Consider the following 25,352-nt stretch of genomic DNA (forward strand, 5'->3'; position numbering starts at 1 on the left):
GTTAACTTAAAATGTGATTTTCACTTTGTTGCTCTCTCCTTTTCTTTTACTTTCTTCTTACCCCCCCCCCCCCCCCCCCCCCCCCACACACACACACACACACACACAGTTGTGTACACTATTCGTGCGAAGCCATTGACTGCCAGGAACCCTTAATCCGCAATGCAGAGCTCAAGTGCGGTAGCCTTGGCCGCCACTTCTTCAATGGAGATCGCTGCACCATCTCCTGCAACTCGGGCTACGTCCTGCAAGTCCACCAGGACGATGACATCATCAAGAGCCAGGTAAGCACACTGCCGCACACCACGCACGCCGAGATGCATAGAGGCACGTGAATTCATAATTAGGCACACGTGAGCATGCAGCGGCGTCCCGCAGCATATGGGCGTGTTTGTGCATACGTGTATGTTTTACCCGTGCATTCGTGCGTCGATGCGGAATCGCAAGAACACGAGCGTCTCTCCTCCCCTTCGCTCTCCTCCCTGCGTTTACTTTGTCACCTGCAAAAACTAGGCCCGGCACGGCGAGCCTCTGGGGAGGATGACATCATACGCATCCAGGTAGACGAGTGCAGCACTGAGCAGCGCCCCGCGCGCGCACACGCCCCACGAGCACCGGCATAATGGTGTTTAGCCTCCTTCTGAGCATGCCGCACCATCACCTCAAACAGTCATTTTGTATCACTACTCCACCGGGACGATGACATCATCGCATAGTGTCTGCTCCCTCTGCCGCCGCCCCCCCCCCCCCCCCCCCCCCCCCCCCTTCCCGCCGTCCCTGCTCATTGCGCACACATTGAAGTCTCTGTTAAGGCGCGGAGATTTGCTGCTGCTCCCACAGAGCGCGCTCATTAAACGCTCCCATGAAGACAGCGTACACACAGATGAATGCACACCGCAAGGAAACAAACAGAGGAAGGGTACTTGACACTGTATTGGCAACCTTCTGGATCAAGGCCAAGCTACTGTAAAGGCTTTAATGTTCCGTTTGACTCTGTAAAGCAGCGTGGAGGGCTGTTTATTGTCTGTGTGTCCGACTTGTTGATTCATTTTAATTCAAGAACAGTCTTTTGGAAGAACCGGCGTGTGCTACTGTAGCTTATTGTAGAGCACGTATGGTACAGCTACTGTAGTAATGCGGCAGCAGGACAGCTGTGACTGGCTGAACTCGGCTGGTGGCCGACATCTGTCAGCCTAGTTTTTGTACTTTGGTAGAGGACAGCACATGAAGCAGAAGAGACATCTGCGATCACCTCTACGAAAGGGTCCCATGTTAAACTATACACCCTTCGTTGACTCTGCGTTATCATCCTTTACTTCATCCCCGTCCTGCGTCCATCCTCCTCCACGCCGAGGTTGAAAAGTGCAGCGTGAAATGAGCTCGTCTCCTTTTCAGCCCGTTAAGTTCTTGTTTGAGTGATGGCTGCTTCCAAAGTGGTTTTTTCGGGAACACCACCTTCTCAGATAGTGCTGTCTCTTGCCTAACTTTTATGTACGTGCTTTATTGCTGCTTGTTGTCTTTGAAGTGGTTAGGGAACACGGAGTGCCGGCCCCGAAAAAGCCAGTTCTGTTTAACTCGCTGTAGGTGTTTCCGTTAACAGGGTGCCCTGGTTGACCACTGTCCACCATCAAACACCACCGTACCACAAACCACGGACGCTCTGCTTCAGCTTTTATGTAAATCACAGGCCCAACACTTTCTGATCAACGGTAGAATGTTTATAGAAATTAAGGGGTCCGACCGGTGAAGCGGCAAACTTTCAGGTTGTCTCTCTTTTATAACTTAACTTCGCTGCTTATTAAGTTGTGATCATTTAATGCGCTTTAAACACTGGCTTTGAAACCAGATGAGCCACTTTTTAATGTTACTTTATTCCCTGTGTGAAAGGCTTATAAAGGAGCATCCTGCTGATTTCTGATCTGAGCTCTAAGCTGCTCTGGGACGGGGGCCTCACCCCTGTAATCCCCCACGCAAAACCCTGGGTGTACTGAAGTGTAATCCTAGTTCCTTTAACAGTGGTTCCTGACACTGTGGAGGCTGAGTTAAGGGTTCATTCCTGCCGACTGGGCGAGGAATACAAATGGCAGTGTGCTGCACTGCAGTAAAGACGGGCCGAATCTATAAAGCCTGTCCCGGGACTTTACATCTCCCAGTAAAAGGCGTATAATTCTCCAACTGGTTTGTAACAATAGCAGTTCTGAAATCCACTCTGCTAATGTGGCTGTCCGAATCGTAAAAATTAATTCACCCTCAGAATTATACATACTTAGAAGTACTATTAGATTCTGAGTAGCACCCAGCTGCTCGCTCTCACTCTACCAGGGATTGTGCATAGTCCAGAAGGCGAATAAAACCTCTGTGCTTCTAAGCAAAGAAGACGTTTTGACTGTTTTTCCCTCTAAAACGCTTTCTTAAAGGGCTTTTCCCTCAGGAGCAGACAATCATAAATTCTACTTAAGTCCACCCCTTAGAGTCACTGTAGTGTTTTTTTATCCTTATTAATTCACAGCCGTGTACTTTGACCATACTGCATTTGCATTGCTCATGTTTGGGTGCCATCCGCCCCTCGAGACCAAGGAAGAGACTGTCAATGCGTTTGTCTCCTGCTCTGTCTGGCTTGAATTAGGCCGAGTTGCCAAAGGTTGTTAAAATTTGCTACTGGAAGAGAAGTAGTCCGCTGTAAATTTTTTAAAGGAGGGAAAATTCCCACACGTTTGTACACGCAGTAGTACACACAGGCGCGCGGCCCCGTACTGTATGTACAGGCGGACGCGCTCGGAGGCGCCCGCGAAAAGAAGCCGTGGCCGACGCCAACGCGTCCGGGCCCCGGTTTCGTGCACGCGCTTCAAAAAAACAGCCAAACCTTGACTTTACGCGATTTCACAAACGCTCACAACCGTTCCAGCTGCGCACACATTTACAGTTTGCACATTTGCACTAATCTGTCCTCGTTCCCCTCTGACGTGATTGACTCACTCAACTCTACACCCCGTTATTTTTCAACAGGCAGTCACATGTGATGCATATGTTACTTTGTTGCGTATCCAAATGTGAAAGGAGCTTATTTATTTAGAAGCAACCCGATACTGTTATGCAGTATGATATAATGCGATCAAGATGAAAGATTGAAATACATGCGAAGGTTATGAGGCAACAGCTACGTAACGCTAACTGGGGCCAGCTTGTGTGGCCTTAATGTTTGGCCACTCTTTAAAAGGATGTGTGCAATTAAAGTCAAGCAAGAGTTGAGTGTAATTCATGGTAACACACAGGTTTCCTTTTATTTCCTCGTCCTCTGAGTGAAAAGTCGCAATGATTGAGCTCTCGCAGCTTTGTTGTGAGTTTTCTGGGCACCCCTATCAATAGGAGCATTCCTGTTGCCTTACGTGGGGATATTTAACGGACGAGGATGAAAACAGCTGAGGTTTAGATGATGCAGGGCCTCCCCCAATCTGGGCTCATCTCTGCAAATATCGTACCACAAGCCGAACAATTTACAGATATCAGAGCTAATAGACCTGAGATCAGAAAGTCAGGGTTGAGAGAGTGACTTTGGGAAATGTAAACTAGCTGCTGTTTCCAGAAGCACAGGAATATTGTGCCTTTAATGCAATATCCACCTCACTTTAGATCAGACACACACACACACACACACACACACACACACACACACACACACACACACACACACACACGCATTAATGGGAAACATGTGGCCTTTACAACTCTCAGTCAGGCCTTGCTAGGTCATACATCCTTCAGCAGTAACCTGAATGGCTGCTGTTTCTAATCAGGGGCTGTTCTCCATAGCAGGTCAACAAAGGGAGTAGAAGTGATATTAATATAGTGTATTAGGCCTAATATTGGGCTTAAGTCTTGAAGTTGTCTTTGTCCAATTACAGTGGTGTTACCAGGACTGGGTTTGACTCCCGAGTCCTTTCTTGTGGATTTTGCATGTTCTCCCCATGTGTGGATTTCCTCTGGGTTCTCCAGTTTCCTCCCACATTCCAACAACATGTAAGGGCCCAATCGCACAGGATGCACTCTGTAGATTCTGAGAGCCGCTGCGAGCACACAGGAAGAAGCGCTGGGAATCGTCCGACTGAACCGCTTCACTTGCATTCGAACGCGAGTCAGGCCCAGCGCAGACAATGCGATCGTGACTGCACACATCCTCGCAACGTGCGGTTTTCCAGCCGTGGAAGAATCCCTCTTCGCCTCCGTTTCCCCCGAAGTTGTCACACTGCCACCAAAGTCAATGTGTTTTGTGTTAGAGCTGATTGTGCAGTTGTTGGATATCAGTTGTCTGAGTGACATGACTTGACCTTACAAACGCTATCAGCAGTTACTTGAGCTGCTGAGTGGCCCGCGAGGCTTACTGACATACAGTAAGCTAAGCCCGATCCCGCTCTGTAAGGTTACACACTGATTGGGGGACTTGTCGGAGTGAGTGCTGAATTGCTGTAGTCATTTTTTGTGAGGTAAACATTTATAGGATGTGTGCGGGAAATCAATCGGACACGTCAATGTGCAAATTAGCGCTCGCCGGGGTGCGCGCTGGCGCGTACGTCAGTGTGACCCTAACGCTGTAATCCCATCTGTCTGGGTTCCAGTCGGACTCGTCGGTGACTATAACCTGTGCAAACGGGAAGTGGAACAAACAGGTGTCGTGCGAACCTGTGGACTGCGGCCTGCCCGACAAGTACCACGTGCACCCGGCCCACTTCAACTTCCCAGAGGGCACCACCTACGGGAAGAGGAGCACCTTCCAGTGCCGGGAGCCGGCGCAGCTCGTAGGTGAGTCGGGCGTTGGTCGGCGCCCGCTTCATTCACCCGACTCCCGCTAAAATCGCCTGTTCCGACGCCAGGTACGAACAACACCCTCACCTGCCTGGAGGACGGCCTGTGGTCCTTCCCCGAGGCCCTGTGCGAGCTCCGCTGCCCGGCCCCCCCCCCCGTGCCCAACGCCGTGCTGCAGACCAAGCGCTGCAACGAGACCGGCCTCAAAGTGGGCACGCTGTGCAAGTATAAGTGCAAGCCGGGCTTCCACGTCACCAACAAACCCAAGAGGTGCGGGCGGAAAGTGCACTCGTTTGTTCGGTTCTCATAAAATGGGTCCATGCGTCTCCATTAACCGACCACCCCCCCTCCGCAGGCGTGCCTTCAAACGCCAGTGCACCGAGGACGGCAGCTGGCTGGAGGGGGCGTGCGAGCCCGTGACGTGCGACCCCCCCCCTGCCATCTTCCACGGCTCCTATCACTGCACCGACGGCTTCCGCTTCGACAGCGTCTGCAGGCTCAACTGCTCCGATCCTGCCGGTAATGCCGCTGCCGCCGCCGCCGCAGGAGGCTCCGCCCATACGGTGAGGCTGCTGCACGCCATGCCATGCAAGCAGGTCCGTCCATCACTTTCCTCTCTTCCTCTACCCATGTTTTTGTTGCCTTTTTCACATCCTTGTTATTTGATAATGTTTAGGTTTAATATGAGTTATTGCACTTCGAAATAAACGTAATCGATAAATTGCAGGTATAATCTTATAACTATTCTAATGTTGTTATTAATGAAGGAACCACAGACACAAATGCACTTTGTCCTTGCTGTGGTTTTCCCCTCTCCTGCGCTGCCTTCACTGTCTCAGGGCTCGTCTCCGTCTGCCTGGTTCGCTCCCTGTCTCCCTTAGCCCCACTCAATTTGACGCCATGCTAATTAGATTGCTATTGATTTCCAGAATAGTCCTGCTGCCACAGACTTTTGAAATGTATACACCTTTTAATCTGTTCTGCCGCCCAGGCCTTGCGGCTTGGATGCCTGATAAAAATTGGATTGTATTTCCCTCTTTGCAACGCGAGGCCATCCGAGTGTCCTTGGTCGTCTGCAGGTGTTTGTGTGTCACCGCGTGGGTGCGCGCGTGCGTGCGTGCGTGGGGGAAAAATTTGTTCATCTGCCGGCGCATGTGTTATTTTCAGGGCGCGGGGTCAAATGTGATCCGCTGCAGGAAAGATGGAAACTGGACGGGATCGTTCCGCCTGTGCCCACAAAGCAAAGGCCAGTGTTCTTTACCTCAGAACCTCCATTACAGCCTACAGTACTCCTGCAAGCGAGGACACGGAATAGGTCAGTGTTGCCAAGTGCACTGTTATATACAGTAGCAATTAAGTTTTCTTACTGCTCATGTCATCATTCATCTATTAAATGTTCCAATTCTCAAGCTCTGCCATTATTTCAAGTTTGGCGGCTTCATATTAGGATGATTTGGCCACTATATTTAAAATGAATGATTAATTTGCTGCAGATTGTACAGGTAAACCCAATAAAGTGGACAGTAAGTGTAGAATAACTGTGGCATAAGGTAAATTTAAGTTACTTATACTTTACAGTAAGTATCGCAGTTAAATTTAGAGCTGGAGGGGCGGAATCCAGCAGCGTGTCGGGTTTGTGTACTTTCATGCATGGGCTTTTTGATTCCTCCCCCACGTAGGTGAGGAGTGTGAGCTGACGTGCAGAGAGAGCAACAACGACGTGGTGATCCTGCCCGGCAACATGACGGCCGAGGGCGTCCTCAAGGAGCACTGGAGGAACCCGCTGAAAGTCAAGGTTGGCGCCGCCCCGCCGCTCCGACAGACGCACTTCGCGGCGCCCCGCGATCCACAGCTCCTCCTGCAAAGGAATTTCGCGCGTTGCCGCTGCAGCCAAGTTGTGAAGCACTATTAAATGACTAGTCACCAGTAATCAGCGTAATTTCTGAAATAAACCTGATGCTCATTAATTCATGGCCTCATTAGACCTCAGCAGCCGACTACACTGAGTGAGTAGCGCTTGCTCAAATTAGCGGATAGGAAAACATGGAGATCAGAGGTTATGTTGGGAGAGGTCATTAAACGCTCCACTGTGTGCTCACGCAGCCGTTTTCATGAAGCTTGTGAGTGGGATGAGGAGGGGGGGGGGGCAGTAGGTACCGATGACTAGACTGAACACATTCACAAGCATTTACCACTTTCACCTTGATCGATGGCAGCGCCAGGCAACTTCTTAAGTGTTTTAGTCAGCCCCACGTCCTCTTGCTGTAGAGTCAGCAAACAATCGTACTTAATTGCATCAAGTTTTGTAACTAGAGAAGGAGAAAAGAGAAACCACGGCCGAGTAAAAGAACACACTGTATTTCTCCTTTTTCCTACAACTCCTTTTGTTTTCGTTTCACAGTCACACTAAGTCAGCAGCTTTTCGCAGGAATGGCTTGGTTGGACCACATGGACATGTAATGATCTGTTTTTCATGGATTTATGTAATTGATATGATTTGCGTTCAGTGGCAATTTGAGCCTAGAGTCTGTGCTGTTGGGTGAGTGGATAGCTTGAAGGAAACCTGAGGCGTGTGGGTGGCAGTAGATGGAAGTGTTGCTGCTGTGGGAGGTTGGAGAAGGTGGACTTGCTGCAGGTACCGTCCGCTTTAGCGTGAAACCGTCCAACCCCCGGAGCTCCTGGCTTTTTTTCATCCAATTCGAAGACACTCCCCCCGACGTCGCGTAAACTGGACGCAGAGCATTCCTACGATTAGCATTTACCGCCACCGTGTTTCAATAAAATGAAATTAAAAGCAATCATAACCGTGAATTTTAACAGTAGGAGGTGGTAACACATAAAATCCACTTTAGTGAAGGAGAATTCATGTCCCCAAATGCACTTGCTAGTTCTACTTTGCTGAGATGGAGGTTAACGTTGCCCACTATAATAAGTGATGTTGATTTATTGCCTTTAAACTAGTCGTATTTCAGTTCTCGGTGTGACCCACTTAGAATTCTCTCCAGCCTCCACTTTCTCCTCTTCTTTTCCCTGTCCCTCTACATATAACAGTTGTGCCCCCGCCCACTCCACCTTCCACCATCCTCCCCCTTTATCAGCAAAATTACCCTGTCGGGCTTGCTGTGGAATTAGTCATTTTCTATATGACACGACCTCGTCTGCGGTGGCGCTGAGATAGGGATCTATTTTTATGTGGTATCAGCGCCCCGGGGAGGCTTCAGAGGGTGAGGATCCCATACGTAGTGAGGGGTGAGGCCAGGCCATGATCATGGATTATCGTGATTTACGGCCTTGCTGAGAGAGGGGAAAAAAAATAGCGAGAGAGAGAGAGAGAGAGAGAAAATGAGACAGAGAGAGGGGAGGTGAGGGAGTTTCTGGATGACATCATCGTAGCAGAAAAACAATGTAAAGGGAGGAAATGCACAGCGTTTCACTGAAAATCCTTAATGTCCTGCTACTGTACAGGACGCAGTACTACATTACAGTTGTACAACTGTACAACTCCCACCGCTCTCAGCTGTCCTCGGTTGCTATGTTGCGCCTTGTCTCCACCTTCAACCCACCCCCCCACCCCCGTCTTTCGTTTTTGCATTGATTTGCTGACGGCACTGAAATGAAAAATACCTTAGTTCGCAGCAACACAAGAAAAGCACGTCAACTTCGGGACGCGCGGGGTCTGAGAAATGGACCATCTGAGGTCAGCCAGCCCTGCTGCGGACGGCACTTTTGCCCGTGCGCGCTACTATCCATGTCTGCAGACACACTTAAGCTGTAAACAGAACCCCTTCGCCTCCTCCTGGCTCGGGTAGACTCATATGTCCCACTACCTCCACCCACTGTGGCCAGGTATGAGTCATACAGTGCGTATTGTGTATTTTCATACTTTTCTATATAGAAAGACCTGTAAACTAATTCCATACACTGATTTTTACAACATGTTCTGCTGCATTTGACTCGGGAGCACAGTGGGAGAACAGGATGGGATTCCACACATTCTGCGGACATATTTGGGAACGTGGCACTCCTTACCTCTATATCACTCTCAGCTCCACGCCCTCCTGGGGGCACGACTTGGTTATAAAAAATCAATTTTTACCAAGCTGTATCTTGTCAAAATCAATTTATCCAGCTTTGTTCTGGGCTGGAAAAAGGTCAGTGTAAATCAAAGGAGGCTTCGTAGTGAAAAGCTCCATGTGGAGCACATGAGCCCTGTTGATAACGCCTGCGCTCCATTGTTTTCAGTGCCAGAAGTGCCCGACTGATTTTAGCTAAGGTGAAAGGGGTTGAAATGCAAGGAGAAGGAACAAAGGCCTGACAAAGCTGCTCACATATAGGAGAATAAAATGAACTGAATGAAGTATGAACCCCAAACCGCTGAGGAACCTTCTTCTTGTTTTACAGAGTATAGTGTGTACAATGGGGCTGAAGTGGTACCCGCACCCAGAGCTGCTCCACTGCATCAAGGGATGTGAGGTGAGGACTCGACCTCAACTATTGTTTCTGTGGAGTAATCGTCTCATCCATCAAACCAACATTTAATACTGTTATAATTATATTATTATAGGCTTCTCACGTCGTGGTGTGATATTTTGCTAAAGCCATATTTTCTGCAACGTATGAAATATTTCACTCTTGTTCCAGTGAAGAATGATATCATGGGCGCAATTTAGGCCGAGTGGATAACCTGACTGGTAAACTCCTGTTTGTGGAGGGGGCGGGGCCTGCTCAATAAATCAGTTTATTGGAGTGTTTTGTGCAGCAAATAGAGTGTCTGATTTACGCGTCTGGCCCACCAAGGCCTCAAAAAGTCACAGTGAAAGATGAAGGAAATTAAATGTATTGGATTCATCAGCTTCTCTAAAAGATCCAGAAAAGGCTCAAGAAGGAAATGCGAACAGAAGCCGTGAACCATGTGCAACAGCTGATTTCCTCGCTCAGCGTGCGCTCTAATTCACTCTCTCTCTCTCTCTCTGTTACGCAGCCGTTCATGGGAGACAACTACTGCGATGCGATCAACAACAGGGCCTTCTGCAACTACGACGGAGGAGACTGCTGCCAGTCCACCGTCAAGACCAAGAAGGTTTGTGTCACCGCGCCTCAAACCGAAGCTCGGGCCTCGGGGGCGTGAACAAAAAATCGTTTCTACATGCAAATGGCAAAAAAAAAAAAAAAAAAAAAAGCCCAGCAAACGGTGTCGAAGCCTGATGTACCCTTGGAACATCTCTAAACAGATTCTTCTTCTGCTTTGTGTCCAGCCTTATATCACTGCTAGACAGATTGTTGATTCCACATCCAAGAGAGTGGGAGTTTTTCAGACTTCATCAATAGTCCTCTCTTCTCTGCGGTATTTAGTTCCTAATGGGTAAAACACCCGTATTTGTTCCCACGTGCCCGTATTCCTACTTCTACACAAAAATGCAGAGCGTGATTTCTCACAGGTCGAGGGTCATGACCGTACACGACGTGCTCAGTGGGTTTCCTCTGAATAATTAGCATTTTATTGTTCGTGCGCTGCAGTTCAGCTTTAATTTGAGTGTCAGAGGACGCTGCGTGGTCCTTTATGGGGCTCATCCCATCCAGCTGCTGGCAGGAGGTCCGATCGCAGCCGCTGCAGCAGCATCTGCTTCTGTGGCCTCGTGGCTTCTGTGAATCTGGCTTCTCCATCTGCGCGTCTCGACTGGATTTATGCTGCGGCCTGTGCGTCTCGCTGCCCGTGTCAGCGCGTCCAACAGGAGAGATTCTTCATTTCCTCTTTGGGAACGAAGGGCCATCTCGGCCGCGCTGGGGTCACGTTCCTGTACTTAGCTTTCCCTCCGGTCTACCTTTACACAAGTCTTTGTGGACACCTGAGTTTGTACCCATGAGGACGGGAAATAATCATGTGTCCTTCCTGGCATTAGACATTAGTTTCTAGAAACAGAAACTTTAGTCTTTGTCCGGAGCAGATGTAAAATGAATGGCCATTCATTATTATGTCAATACCTCCATACTTGTGACACACATAGATGGATTGTAGTGGATTGCAGTCAGTCTGGGATGTCTCGGAATAAAGGGAGAGTCCAACAACTTTTACTGGAGGTGCCAGCTGTGAACAGACACAGCTCGCTAGGAGGAGCGTAGCTCTGTAGTATTAGGTTTAAGGTAACTTACCAAGCAGCAGGAAAGTCAGTTACCAGCCAGCTGGGATGTGACCTCAACCTCTTCAAGTGGTTTCGCTGCTGCTGATTGACACTATCTCATCTCTACATCTGCTGGCACTAATCCAGTGCAGGGGCCCGGCCAGGACTTGCATAATTCACTTTTAGTGACAGACCCAAATGGGAGGATGGACTCTGTGGAATTACTGCAGCCTCAATAGGTCAGACTGGGTAAGAGGAGGGTGCTGTTAAAGGAATTGGTCGAGTTGGACAAAGTCATGGTCTCAGAACCTCAGAATATGTCACATACAATGCTTTCATTGTTTAAAGTTGGACCTGTCTAAAGCTAATATGTTAGCAGCCAGACCCTTTTGATTGACAGGCCGTCTGATGTCCATCCAACGTGGACACGCTTCCCCACCGGCTCAGAGCAATAGAAATATTTCTGCTGTATCCTCAGATACCGTTCGTGTAGTGCTCTAAAAACACAAAACAACAGAAATGATTGCTGACAGCAAAAAGAGTCCGAGTCCGACGTTAATCTGGCTCAGGCGCTGCGGCGTCTTCAAGCCGATAGAACGCGACGGTGAGTGAATCAGGCTGCTGGTCCAGCTTCAGCTTGACCAGATATTCCACTACTGTACACGCGTGGTGCTTGGTGAAACCGTTTGGCTGCTCTCCACTCACAGGTTCCTGGAGACTATATGGAAAGACATTTAAAAAATTAACCACCATGGACTGGATTTATCAGCTGCCAGAAGAAACAAAAGGTTACTGTGAACAAAAGAAAGGAAACACTAAGGCATGAACTTCGTAATGAATCAACCTGAAGCTGCTCGTTAGTCCATTTAGTCCAACTAAAGTCAGTTTGTAAATATCAAGCATTCACAACAACTCCTTAGAATTTACTATTGTGTTGGTTTTTGCGTGTAGTTTTGTATTTTGTATTTATTGCTTTTGGGCAAATTGTTTCCTTCCTACAGTAGTTAGTTAAAACAGAAACAGGGCATTTTGATTTTCCCTAAACAGAACACACGCGTTACAACATTGATCACGCCATCGATAAAAGCATCAGAACAGAACATCAGGCGTTTGTTCCCGCTCGGATCCTCGTCGTCACTCAGCGTTTGTTGGCTGACTGCGATCTACAGGCAAACATGTGTTTAAAGCGGCATCTATTTAAAGCAGGATCCGTGAATGCGGTGGAAGGCGCAGCTCGAACCCTTGTGTTTAGACGAGCGTTTGAGTCACAACAGTTGTCGCCGCCGCCCTTTTATTTTCGTACGCGTTGTGTTTCTTTTGCCCTCTTCTTTCGCTTGTGGCGTTTGATCCGCGAAGGTGGACCGTAAATAAACCAGGAACACGGACAAAACACAGGGGAAGAAAAAACAATTGAACTTTCGCATGAGATCGTGTGTAAAAAGAAAAAGGCGTCCGTGCATTCATTCACCCACATTTGTACTGGTGTGCAGTCTGTCAGTTGTTTTATGACTTTAGGACATTACACCCCACCACAGAGACAGGCCGCATACTGTACACCCACCCACACAGCCCCCTCCTCCACTCTCACACACCCACATTCTGTTGTTTTCATTCACCCCCACTCATTCACATCATAACTCATTCACATCATAACTCATTCACTTTCCTTCTTTGTCCCTCTCTCTCTCTCTCTCTCTCTCTCTCTCTCTCTCCGGTTGTCGCACGCACAGCCGTCGGTCGGGTCTGTGACTCAGTGTTGTCGTCCCCAGTGTGTTGTGACACAGCTCGACAACCATAATATGACCCCTTCCATAAAACGACCCACATCTCGTCTCAGGGTAAAACACAGAGCGCGCTTCATCGTGCGGTCATGTCGTCTCCCCTAGTCTGTTCCGAAAGTTCACCAGTTAGAACAATTAACATCATTCCATTCGAATATTTCACACATTTTCCTATAATTGAGTAATTTCTACTCTTCCCAAATAAACTGCATTTCATTTTTGCTCTTTAACCCAGACTCACCCTAATAAAAGCTAAATGTCTTTCGTGTTGTTTTTAGCAACTGTTGCTCCCGTCCCCGTGTTTTTCTAGAGGTTTGTGCGTTGCAAAGTTGTGGATGACTTGCTGTGTATTATTCTACCCCAGGAGCTTTGAAGGTGTAAGGAATGGCTGCACATAAGGTCACCACAGGATCTCCCCTTAATAGTTGCAAGCTGTTGGCTGGATTTGGAGAAGCGGGGAGGACAGGAGACAGGGGTACGGAGTTTGCCTTTCAGAGGGGAGCTTGTGCAAGACCCCCTTTTTTGTAGCGCCCCCTTGCCCACCCACCCCCTTAGTTTGGAAGGAATTCCTTTCTTAGATGCTGGATGAAGTACATAGAGGGCACCGATAGAAACAACTGTTTCTAAATGTGTCTCTGTGTTTTTCTGCTGCCTTGGTGGTGGGGTCTTGGGTAAGGACTGAGATCCCTCCAGCCCCTCATCTTTGTTTACGTGTCTCGGTCTGGCACAAATATGCTCAGTACGTGACTTGCTATGTGGCACAATTGATGTTTGTGTCTGAGCTGATGATCCGTGATAGCCACTGCTGACCGCTGAGCTCCCTGACTCACGTAGACGAAGCACATGTATGTTTTCCCTTTTTCTGTTCGCTGTAGAAATCCAATGTTTCTACACAATACAGTACATGTTGTACAATAAAATCAAATGCTTGAGAAATTAGGATTTACAGCACTACACGATGCAAAAAAAAGACTTTGAGTTTGGTCGGATGCTTATTTACTGTAAGTCAACAAGTTACTGTAATAAGTAAAATAATAAGTAAGTAAAAATGAGATGAGAATAAGTAAAAAGGATATATTAAAAACCATTAATTTGTTCACATGACAAAACATCCTTAGAAGAAAAACAACACGCTGTGTCACTGGAAAATCAGGTACTTGCTCCTGTATAGTGTGTTATCCATCTCTACATCAGCCGCTTCCCCTTTCTCCAGATCCTTACAACACCTTCTTTCCTTGGAGCCCTAGTTGACATGCACATAGTGCCCCCACAGAACTCTGTGTTATTTTGACCTGTTCCTGATCTTGAAGGATGGGGTTTTTGACAAGGTCTGCGTTCTTCAGAATGGCTTTCATGTTGCTGTTGGTGGGTGTCCTTCCCCCCAGCCCTCCTCTAGCCCTGGGACACGGGGCAGGATGAGGGCCCCCAGGCCCACAAGGCCAGCCAGTCCTATTTCCCAGCCACCCTGAAAGAACCTCAAGTCAGAGCCATATGTGGCAGCTCACCCAGACACCCTGGAGGTCAAGGTCAAAGGAAACATGTCAAATTTGCCACCCACCATCATTCTTTAGATAGAGAGATAAACAGAAGTAGCCATTGAGGGGAGGCAAGGTGTAAAAAGGAAGCAAGTAGCAGCAGTGGGGACTAACAACGCACAAAAGTGAAGAAGACACAGCAGAAAGTGGAATGAAACCAGGAGTCAGGTGGGACAGAGCAGCCCCATGTTCTTGGCTTAAACACGCCACAGGGAAACACTGCTCACACGATTGACAGCTGTTTCTGAAGTGTGTCCGGCCCAGGGCTTGTAAAGTCGTCACATGTAGGCCTCATATTCTCGCTACCCACCTGGCCCTCACATTAGGAACACCCTCCCACACACAAACACGGTTTTATACCCCATTTCAAAGGGAAGCCTGCGTCACTGCTGCGCTGTGACTAGTTTGCTCCCCTGTGCCACTCCACTAAAACTACTGTCCACCAGTTCACAACCCTCGCAAAATGTTGTCCAGAGGAGCTGCTCCAAGCTGTTTTTCTAATCACATTCATTTGATTTGCAGATTTGTTTTTGCACCAACGTTCTTTAGGTCCAAAAATCTAAATCGCCACAATACAACTGACTTCATGACTGTACAGTATGGTATGATTAGCAGCTAGTAGCTAATCTGGACACATGGCATTTGATCAAGAAGCAGACCTTACATTACTGTTGTATTTGTGTTGCGTTGTGAAGAAAAAGGCAATTAGCCCCAATAAAAGAAAAGTCCCAGCAGCTGCAGGCCACCGCGCACTGATCTGATAAGTCACCGGGACACAAGCGCTAACATGCCCTTGGTTTGCTGCCCACCTTCCATGACTTGGACCACATGTGTTCCTTGTTTGGCTGGGAGAAGGGGGACACATTTTGTGTACCCAAACAGCTGAAGCAGGCCCTCGAGAAACGAGCGGACAAGTCAGCGGCAGCTGGTGCTGGTGACGCATTGCCAACGTTGTCGGGTGACGTCAAACGCCGAGGGCAGCAGCCACTGATGTTACGCTTCTATTTTCACCTTTACATAAGGCCACGAGTGGCTGTGTACAGTTTATTCTCAGATTGTTATATATTATGAGTCTTTGAATCAAAACTGTACTGAGATTTCCAAAAGAGCATTTTATGGGCGCAGAGTTTAGGTACACTTTGTTCAGAGTGTGTGTGCCCAATTCAAAACGAGACAAATAACTTAATGGGAACCACACAGATGTAATTTCAAACCTGTTTAATATTTTTGAGACCTGTTCTACATCAGCTACGATGAGAGAGGAGGAGAGCGGGTTGTGTGTGGGTGAAGCCATTGGACACGCACCATCAGCAATAACAAGTAAACAGAACAAGAAAGTCTGTTTTTAAAGATACCAGTGCAGTCACGTGGTCATGATAAATAGGTCAGTGGGTCTTAAACGATGTAGCCTTCCACCACAAGCTTTTTTTTTAACCCTAACTAAACTCTAGGGGGCGCTGTGTCCGGGATGTTCATTCCACATTGTGCTCACAACCAAACCTAGCTATAACTTATTAAATGATCATGTGTGTCCCTCCTCCTCAGGTGATTCCCTTCCCCATGTCCTGTGACCTACGGGATGAGTGCTCCTGTCGGGACATCAACGCTATAGAGAACAGAAAGGATGAACACGTCCACTCCCTGGGGTGACCCACCTGAGCAGGGACTTCCGGTCAGCATCCCAGGACCCTTGCTCCAACACAACACAGCCAGAGCGGCCGAGGCAAACCCCTCCTTCATTCTCCTCTCGGCCTCCACTTTCCCGCACATGCTGCTTAACAGGCATACCTCCATCCATCCATAGTGCAACCCCAACCAGCCGAAAGGCCTCCGCCTCCACATCATCGCAAAGAGCTAGAGAAGAGGATGGGCTTCGTGAGACTCCAGAGCAATCTTCATTTTGTCAGTTCAAAGGAAAGTAACCCTGCAGCATCATCAGGAAAAAAAGCATATAAGCAACAAGTAGAAACAATCACAATCTTTTGTTTATGAATAAGACAAGAAAATAGAGAACCAAAACCTGACTAAGCCTAGGTAGCATGCCCTTTGTTCAGTTTTGTGCTGGCTTCTGTGTCTATTCTACTGACCTACAATCACACAATTGAACCAAAGGTAAATCAAAATGTTCAAGCTGGAGGATTATGTTGATGTCGGCTCTGTGCTTTTCAAATATGAAGGAAATCAAAACAAAAGTTTGTGCTAATAGCATTCCTGGCTTCAAACCGCTCAGACGTCCCATATCTCTAACTGTTCAGTCGTGTCTTTCTCTATAGGCACATTTAAAAGGCTTTAGCCTGGTGGGGAACAAAAAAAGCCATATATTCCAATTCTGAGCCGCAGATTCATTACAAAAAGCCAAATTTAAAATCACAGACACGTCCAAAAAAACAAAAAAAACGTCAGCCGGATGTTGGCTGAGCACGGACTGAAGCTCCCGAGTCGATTTTCTACTTCGAGCGAATTCCTAAACAGCGACGGGAACATTTCTAGCATGGCTTCTGCTACTGTGTTTGCTGCTACTCGCCATCTTCACGTATGATATCTAAAAGGGTTGGACAGGCTCGTCGGCCTTGCTGCTTACAGTACCTCTTTAAACCATTTATCCACACTTGCATGTTGTTACATTAAACCTTCAGCTCACATAATACAAAATACACGTCGACACAAAATATTAAATGCACTAAGAACTTTAAAAAACCCAGAACCTCACTTGTTATTCCTATTTAACCCAGCCTCCCGAGAAAAAAAATACTTCGTACATTGACCACGACTTAAAGAATGTCATCAGTAACACCTCACTTTGGGTTGGGGTGAGTTTAGTTTCAGTTCCGACTCCCCCCTCACGGCGCTCGATACGCTCTTACCTCCAGCGCCGATCCGACACGTCGGAACTGAAAATAAAATGACCCCGGCCCTGTTCAGAATGTAGTCAGGAGTCTGTGGCTTTTTGACCGCACAGAACTGCACAGCACAGTCACACGAGAGGACAGAAATAAACGGCTGGACGCAGGCCAAGAGTGGAAACCAGTGGAGGTGGAGGGAGACCACATCTGACACATAAGTGCAAGGACGCATCCTCCACACACACCTCTCCCAGCCTCTCCCCTCTTTAGTGGGTCTGGACACTCAATGTTGTATGTAAATGACATTTGGATGTATATGTCAGCGCAGCGCTTGCAGTTACAACACGATCTGGAGTCTGGTGGTAATGAGAAGTAATTAACGAAGCCATCAGGTCGGTCTCTGCAGTACGCGGTGCACTTGGCTGTGATCAGTACTTTCCAGTATTGCGAACTCGGGTGCGCTTCCCCGCCAATTAGCTTCATTAGATTCTACGGCTGCTCCGATAGCTTTTGTGTTCCGTTCCCTTCCATTCCACACACACATAAACATTCTCAATCACGTTTTATAATGAAGGCTGCTTGGCATATCGGTCCACGTTTTGCTGCTCGTATTTAGCCGCAATCAAAGCCATGATTACAATCAGCATGATTATGACTTTTTCATTTCGTTTGAGCCAATGGCGCGGTCCCTCTGACTCACACAGGCTGCTAAAGCATTCCAGACCATTCTCATAATTAGGGAAATCGTTGTACACAATAATCCATACAAGTGGCAATGTGAGAGCGATTTCATGCCATTTTAAAACAAAACCCAGCGTAGAGCTAAGACAAAATCATAACATGCAAGTGAAAAGGTATTATTTTCCACCAAATACAAATAATAATAATCTGAAGAATTGTGTACATAAATCAATGTATGTTATTAATGGACAGTTTTATTTTGTTTGTTTTCATTTCTACAAGATGTCATATTTAATCAGTGTTTGTATTATTGACCTCAGTTACTGCACTTTTTAGTTGCCATGTAAGAAGAAAAAGTATATCCTTAAAAAAATGTTTAGAAGCTGCTACTGTCAGAATGGTGATCTGAACAAACTGTATGATATTCAGTCATTTGACTCCCTGTGTTAGCTATTAGCTTTCCCGTCATTAGTGTTTTCCTTCGTTCTTCGCATCCGACGCTGCAGACCCAGATATCAACCCGACGCTACCAATGAAGTAGGGAGGTACTGTCACTATGAACCATCATCCTCAGAGGCCCCCAGTACAACAGCAGGGTCACCTGTTTATGTTAATATTATCAAGTCATACCTAATATCGGTGAGATGAGACTCACTACATTCACCAATGACATGCAGTCTTCATGTTAAAGCCATTCCAGCCGTTTGAATGGATGCATCCAAAAATCTATCAATGGACTTTTTCTTTCATTCTATATCTTGACTTTGCTTCCACATTTTACCACATATCTAAAAATATCCTCCTTAACAGTCACTTGTTCCATCAGCTGATGCCTGGATACCAAACCAGTAGCTGCATGTCAACTTGAAGATGGTTCATTGTCAGCATAGAGAAGGTACCCGTAAGCCATAGTTATTCACCATGTTGATGGAAGACACCTCTCTACTGTAGTCACCACAGGATCCCTTGCTGTACCTCATGCCTGTAATGTTTGCTGCTTCTATATTTTTGGTATTTTAGTGACATTTTTGCGTCTCATACCGATGGTGTAAATAGTAGAACTATTTATTGAGAGTGTTATACTTTTTTAAGTTATATTTAATGTCCATGTAAGTTATTTTTACATTGTTCTTATAAACAAAAGCGAAACATTGTTGGTTGTGAGAACTGTCGGAACTGTGTCGTTGTCTCTGTTCTGGTCTCCGCTCGCCGGCAGCGGTCGGGTTTCAATTCCACAACCGCCGAAAAAACTCATGGGTCCTGAAGTGAACATGGACACTGCTCGCATCCAGTGGGGACTCAACACGTGCAGTGGAGCTTTCTTTACTTTCACAACCAGAATGTATAGTTTGTCCTTCTCTCCGTTGTGTCTTTTGTTCTTAATGCAACCATTAGCCATATGTGAAAAGAAAACCAAGTTTATAATGGTCAAGTACATAAATATATACTATAGCTAATAATGTTGTGGGAGCCAGCGCTTATCACAAAGGCGACATGTGCACAGTCAGACGAGGGCACGAGAAAATGGGCGAGCGGCAGAGAAATGAAGGGAAAGACGCGCTAGAGGTCAGAAGGCAGCCAAGCTGCCCTGATCCCGCGTTCCTGGAAGGTGGAAAAGTAGAAGGTGGGCAGGGAGAGGGGCAGGGCCGGGTGGGCTGCTTTTCCTGGCCTGTCCAGTTATTTGTCCAGGTGTGAAAATGTGCACTCACACAGGCCGCCCCTGGGCCTGACTGGCAACAGGCCGAGGCCAATGAGTCAGAGTTTCTCCCAGGGGGTGGCAGCCATTCCTCTCTGGGACTCCCACCGCCCTCCCCTCTAGCACCCCCCCCCACCCCGCCGCCTTCCCCGCCGCCCCGCTCCTCGACACACACTGCCTCATCTGTCACTGTCAGGTATGCCTGCGCAGGGCGGCCAAGGTCAGGCCGGCCCCGTGAAAATGAGAGAGGATGTTTGCCGGGCTCGCGGGGCCCTTTGAAGTGGGGCCGAAGGAGCTCGCTTCCCCTCCCGAAGCCTGCGCTTATCACACGATATGATTTGTAAAGCACTCTCCTGTGACAGGCTTTGATATCGCGCCACGCGTTCCACCGGCCGCCGCTCTTTTGTTTCTAATTTAACACCTGGTTGTTGTAGTGCTCGTCTAAAAATGGCAGAGACTTTGTGGTGTCTGACGCTTTGCAAAGCGAAGGGGAGGGGAAGAAAGCGTGTCTGAAGCCCTGACGTCTTTGCTCAGATCCTTGTGGAGAAAAATACTGATGTGCCATTTTGTTGTAAGACATTTTCATTGTGTATTGTAACACATGAGTACCAAGTACCTCTCACAGGCCTCTGGCTATAGAATGGTCCACCTCCGTCTGTTTCCTAATCCCTCAATACATAAAAAGGTGAATTAACCCTTTTTCTAAGTGGGAAGTATAAAAAAATGTATTTACATATTACATGGATATCTAGTGGTATTACTGCAATGTTTCATACCTGATTGCTCAACAAATATATTTTAAGATGTAAATAATAATATTATTTGATGATTGTATTTGCAACCCATGTACTAACTGTTCGGGAGTAGCTCTTGGATTAATTTTTATCATAACTATTATACAAAGAGATGAATCGTGAAAATGTTGTGCATTGTGTCAAACTATCACCTGCAAGACAGAAAATTAAAAAAAAAAAAAAAGACCTGTGATGCTTTACTACACCACTCGCTGTCAGCATTTATTTGTTCAGAATGGCTTAGTACAAGCACTGTTGTCAGTTGTCTGAACCATGAATTTATCCATTGAGTCATAGATTATTTATTTGTTGTCATAGTTAATAAAATCCTAGTTGTCATTTCTGGGTCTTAGGAGTCTGTTGAAATCGATCCTCCTAATCAAACTTGACTGGTTTTTGTTTTGCGCTGGGAGTTGGCTCCCGCTTTGTCTGCGCTGACGGTCACTGGCCTGCAGCTTTCACCTCCACCCCACTCATATACTCACATACTGTCCATCGTCCAGCCTCATCCCTACTCGCCTTTGTGTTTGATGAGGACTTCGCCAACACTGTAACGGCGGCCATCGGACTCAGTAGCCCCCTCACTCCACCTGATGGCCTCCTCTCTCTTGGTTCTTACACAGTATGCACTTTTTCAGGCACATAACAACAGAATGGACTTTTGTGTTTCGTTGACGTTTCTCTCTGTTTTCACAGTTGCAATTATATATATTTTTGGTGCTCTGGTACATGGCAAAACATGTCTGATGTGTAGTATATTTTCATAAGGAAGAGTCATAAAGATGAGTATCATGTTCATTTTGCTGTCATTTATTGTGTAGAAATAAAACACTGGTTAAGTGAACATATGCTGGGGGAGTGTGCTTAGTTCTTTTGTTGGTTTTGATTGCTGACAACATCCCACGTACGTCTGTCTAGGTTGATGTTAGTGCTGCTTCAAGTCTCAAGAGTCTCTTTCTTCTGGAAGTCATGAAGACTCATAGTGAATCCTTTCAAAATAAAAACCGAGGTGGTTTAAAAGAGGAACTCATTCTTTAAGCCTTCATTGATACATTGGCATGGAAATGTGAGTGCTGTTCCTGGCACACCAGTGACGTTAATGGCCTAATTTGTGAGAATGAACATCAAGCTACTGATTTTTAAAGTGCAGTTAATGTTGCATGACTGGAAAGAAACTGGACCTGAGCTTAAAGGAATAGTTTGTTGAGAGAGATGGAAAAAGAAAATGCTTCCCAGCAGCTCACACGCAGAGAGGCACAGCCACCTTTAGTTAATGAGATAAATTAGAGTAATTCATCTGGGATAGCTGTCTGTTAGTTCAGTGAATGATTTCCCCCCTTTCCAGCTCAACGTAAATATTGTTCGTCTGGATCTTATGGACACATCGGGTAAGAACAATGCATTCTACATTTGTGGACGTGAAACATGATCACAGGCGATTTTATCTGTGCTCGTGTTGCCATCACTGTAATTAATGCTGATCTGACTATTGCTGTAATATTTTGCAACTCCACTGCAGGGCTTTGTCCTCCAGGAGCTCCTCCTCCCTGAAAGTGTCTCGCAGTTTATCCAGGATTTTATCCCTGGACCTCAAATCAAGGCAAGTATAAATCAAAATACAAAATATAAATTAATATTAGCAAATGAAGAGTTTTGAGGCCTACAACACTAAAAAAAAGACACGCCGTCTTTTTCATCTTTTTTCATCATCTGATTTTAAAATTGTTGCAGGCAAAAAAACATGTTTCTATGTGTCTGAATGTAAAGATGGAGCAACTGCTTTCTGGCCCATCGCACAGGAATGCACAGAATTGATGTATTGCGTCTTCCATAGAGTTGAAGAATGCATTTCTGGATGCAGCTGCAGTTACATTTTTCCTGCCCAAATCATGTGGGCACAATATTCATCATAGTTAAATGCTGGTTTATCATGCAATGCGGTCCAATGGCTCAAAGGACTCTCACTTCCACTAAGGTTTCTATCCTCACAAACCTTGTATAGTTCAGGTTAAAGCTTGTTCTTCAACTAAATATTCAACCAGATTCAGCTTTTCACATACTGTATTCAATCTTATGTGTTTGAGCCTGGTCCATGACAGAGGACACCAGCGAACTTTACCCATCATATCTCTTCCTCTTTCATGCTTTTATTTTAATGGGTTATTTCCTGTCTGCGTGCTCACACTGAACGCTCCGCGCCAACAGCCAGGTCTGCACACCTGCTGATGAACTGTACAGCACATCAAGGGCTGATGTTCTGCTGCTCTTGGGTGCAACTTACCCAGTTTAAATACATAATTTACATTTAATCACTTTAAGGAAAATAACTGCCAGGTGGAAACTACCGATAATATAATATAAAATGTCAACTGAAAAGCAGGAAGCCTTTTACAAAAAGCCTGGAAATAAATAAGGAAGCTATCTGCGGATTAAATTATTTAAATATTATTTAAATATTAAACTTGTTTAGGGAATTCAAATTGCTTTGTGATTTGAGAAGACATAAATAAAATTGCTGCACAGCTGTTGAAGTGACATATTTCCACCCAAATTAACATAATATAATGATTAAATTGTATTGATGAAATTAAAGTCTTCTGGTTTTATATACAGTTTTAATATTTCACATTCTTCAGAAAAAGACAATCAAAGCGACATAATAATCATAATAATAATATTACAGTTGTCTTCTTTTACAATTAAAATTTACAATGTAGTATTTCTTATTACAATTCATGTAACATGAAATGAAAATATTGAAAAAGGCATTTGTAATCTTCAGTAAAATAATAATCCATGGCTTTGAAGTTAACATTGGGCTGAAACGTAAGGACGAACCCTACAATCACTGATTCTTCCCAACTCAGTGTACAGTAGCTCAGATGTTTAACGCTGGTCCAACACAAACTGTGCCACTTTATAGTGTTTCTCAGAATAAATAAATATTATCTGGTAATACATCTGACTACACATAAATATAAGTGAGAACCTGTGACAGAGGAAACGTTTGATGCATTCGCTGTCCTCGCCTCTGAATTTGAATCCTCCCAAAGGAAACCACACTGTCTCGTTTAGGTTTTGAAGCAGATCTAATTCTTCATTTGCTGATAAGCAACTTATTCGTCATCTTTTCATCTATTCGACATCTTTTCCTGTATCAAAGCGATTTACTAAATCTTGATGTAGTAAATAAAGAGGTCAGTGTGGCATTAGCTTGTCCCCATTAGCTTGGTGCAGAAATCTGGGTTCAGGTCAACTTGTAGTTGGTTGGTTGTGGGTCACGGTGCATGAGAATGGTGATTAAATGCCGCCCACTCCAGCTTTGCATATTTTATCAGGCTGATAGCACTGGAGCCCACTTTAGTCCTGTTACCACACTGGCCCGGCTATTTCAAATGACTCCAATGGGATACGAGACTGACTACATAGTTTATCACTTACTGATTTTAAATTCACGAAGCGAAGCTTTATTCTTTTAATGTATAGGAGAACTTGAAAACAAGTAAGTGATGGCTTCGAATGGCTTTAACACGTTTCAGTTTCTCCTTTCAAATAAGGGTAGTAAAGGCAAACCAGTTATGCTAATGATGTCATTTTTTCTACCTCTTCTAGAAGTTCCAGGTGAGCACCAAAGAGGAACCACAATATTACATTCAAAGTATTTAAGCCGACCAGCTTGACCTCTTGGCTGAATGATATTTTACATGTTCCCACTGCAGTTTGTCATTGATATGTGCGATCACTGGCATTTTGTTCTTGATTTTTTTTCTTCATCTTCTCGTCTATCTTATAATAAAAGTAGGCCACACAAAAATATGCTTTTCGGTAGCGTCAACACAATGTCCAGTGAGTTCTGAGGTTTTTCAGGCTCTCCTGGTTTTCAAAACACACCAGTCACTGGAGAGTCACCTGCTGCAGAATGGAGTGAGGAGGTACATCAATAAATGATGTTAATTTGCAGGAAAAACAACAAAAAAACCCACACCGCTTCCCACTTGTGTCTCATCGAAGTTTGGTGTTGCTGTATGTGTTGCGCTGGACTGAAATGAGCTTTTCCATGCAGGTGGTGCGGCTTTCGTGCATGGAGCTGTGCCACGCGTTGGCGGGCGGCCGGCTCTCCTCGCTCCGGCAGAAGACGTACGCCATGGTGTCGGTGCGGCTCTGGATGTGGGTGCTGTGCAGGAGGGAGCGGCAGTAGTGGCTGATCTTGTCGACTCGTCGAAGTATCAGGTTGGCTTTTCTGTGGAGGAGAAACAGGAAAACCACGGAATCAGTGCATTTTTTATTTTCCAGATGACTTTCTCTGATGATAACAGCAGCTCCTTCCTCCAAGCAGTCAAGGCAGATGGCCGCCCACAATGAGCCTGGTTCATTCCATCCTATATATACAGTATCTATATATCCTTTCTTATATATTCCGACTCCAACTGGCTCAGGACTAGAACTACTGTGCCTTGTTTTCATTTAGTTTCCCGCGGCTTTAAAGTACACTAAGCTTTTACTCAGCAGAACTGCTAATACCAGACTGGGTCAAAAATCCTCTAGCTGTAATTCTTTACTGTAGCAGCAGCTTGTGTGGAGTGAAATCAAGAATTTCACTCCAGGTCTGTAGCCTGGAGCTGTTGTTTACGACACAAAAAAGCCACGTGTCAGGTTAGCGCATTTTAATAAGTACAGCTCAGAACACACACAAATGCACGGGTGTCGCATTCTTCACAGACAAATGCGCCTATGGACGGCGTATTTAGGTTGTTTGGACCATATGGATATGAAAATGAGGGAAACACACACGGAGAAGGGCAAAATTCCATTTGTTTTGAAAAGCAGTGTCTGTTGAGCATCAACATCTGTCTTTAGTTAAGCAAGGAGTACAGACATCCTTTTCACTTATTCTCTGAAGGGAGGGGGGGCATTTTCTCATTTCCCTTAAATTCTTACGTCTGAAACAACAGAATACCAAACACATAATCAATGGAGGCATGTGAGCTGGGGACGAATCAAACACATTCGATGACATCAAAGCTACTTTTAAAAGAAAAAAAAGACACATGATTAAATTTTTTCTTTTGCAATGACTGCAAGTAACAAAGATTTAGGGAATGG

The 25,352-nt window shown here is 45.9% G+C and overlaps 2 protein-coding genes across 14 annotated transcripts in view; one reads left to right on the plus strand and one right to left on the minus strand.

The window, feature by feature from the left end:
* The window catches only part of pappaa (pregnancy-associated plasma protein A, pappalysin 1a), a 61,641-nt gene extending 40,548 nt beyond the window's left edge, over positions 1 to 21,093 (plus strand). The window contains exons 14-22 of one of the 2 annotated variants that reach the window (XM_029168720.2): positions 110 to 284; positions 4,614 to 4,797; positions 4,869 to 5,070; positions 5,156 to 5,396; positions 5,968 to 6,115; positions 6,480 to 6,595; positions 9,202 to 9,273; positions 9,782 to 9,880; positions 15,781 to 21,093. In XM_029168720.2, coding sequence (XP_029024553.1) covers positions 110 to 284; positions 4,614 to 4,797; positions 4,869 to 5,070; positions 5,156 to 5,396; positions 5,968 to 6,115; positions 6,480 to 6,595; positions 9,202 to 9,273; positions 9,782 to 9,880; positions 15,781 to 15,885 — 1,342 coding nt within the window. In that variant the 3' untranslated portion in view covers positions 15,886 to 21,093. The remainder of the gene's footprint in view (positions 1 to 109; positions 285 to 4,613; positions 4,798 to 4,868; positions 5,071 to 5,155; positions 5,397 to 5,967; positions 6,116 to 6,479; positions 6,596 to 9,201; positions 9,274 to 9,781; positions 9,881 to 15,780) is intronic. The other variant, XM_029168721.2, reaches the window with a different exon arrangement.
* Positions 21,094 to 22,844: 1,751 nt separating this feature from the next.
* The window catches only part of LOC114867131 (myosin light chain 4-like), a 231,467-nt gene continuing 228,959 nt past the window's right edge, over positions 22,845 to 25,352 (minus strand). For all 12 annotated transcript variants that reach the window (XM_055513698.1, XM_055513697.1, XM_055513691.1 and 9 more), the window contains one exon: positions 22,845 to 24,489. In XM_055513698.1, coding sequence (XP_055369673.1) covers positions 24,252 to 24,489 — 238 coding nt within the window. In that variant the 3' untranslated portion in view covers positions 22,845 to 24,251. The remainder of the gene's footprint in view (positions 24,490 to 25,352) is intronic.

Source organism: Betta splendens, chromosome 12, assembly GCF_900634795.4.
Source record: "Betta splendens chromosome 12, fBetSpl5.4, whole genome shotgun sequence".
Taxonomy (NCBI): Eukaryota; Metazoa; Chordata; class Actinopteri; order Anabantiformes; family Osphronemidae; genus Betta; species Betta splendens.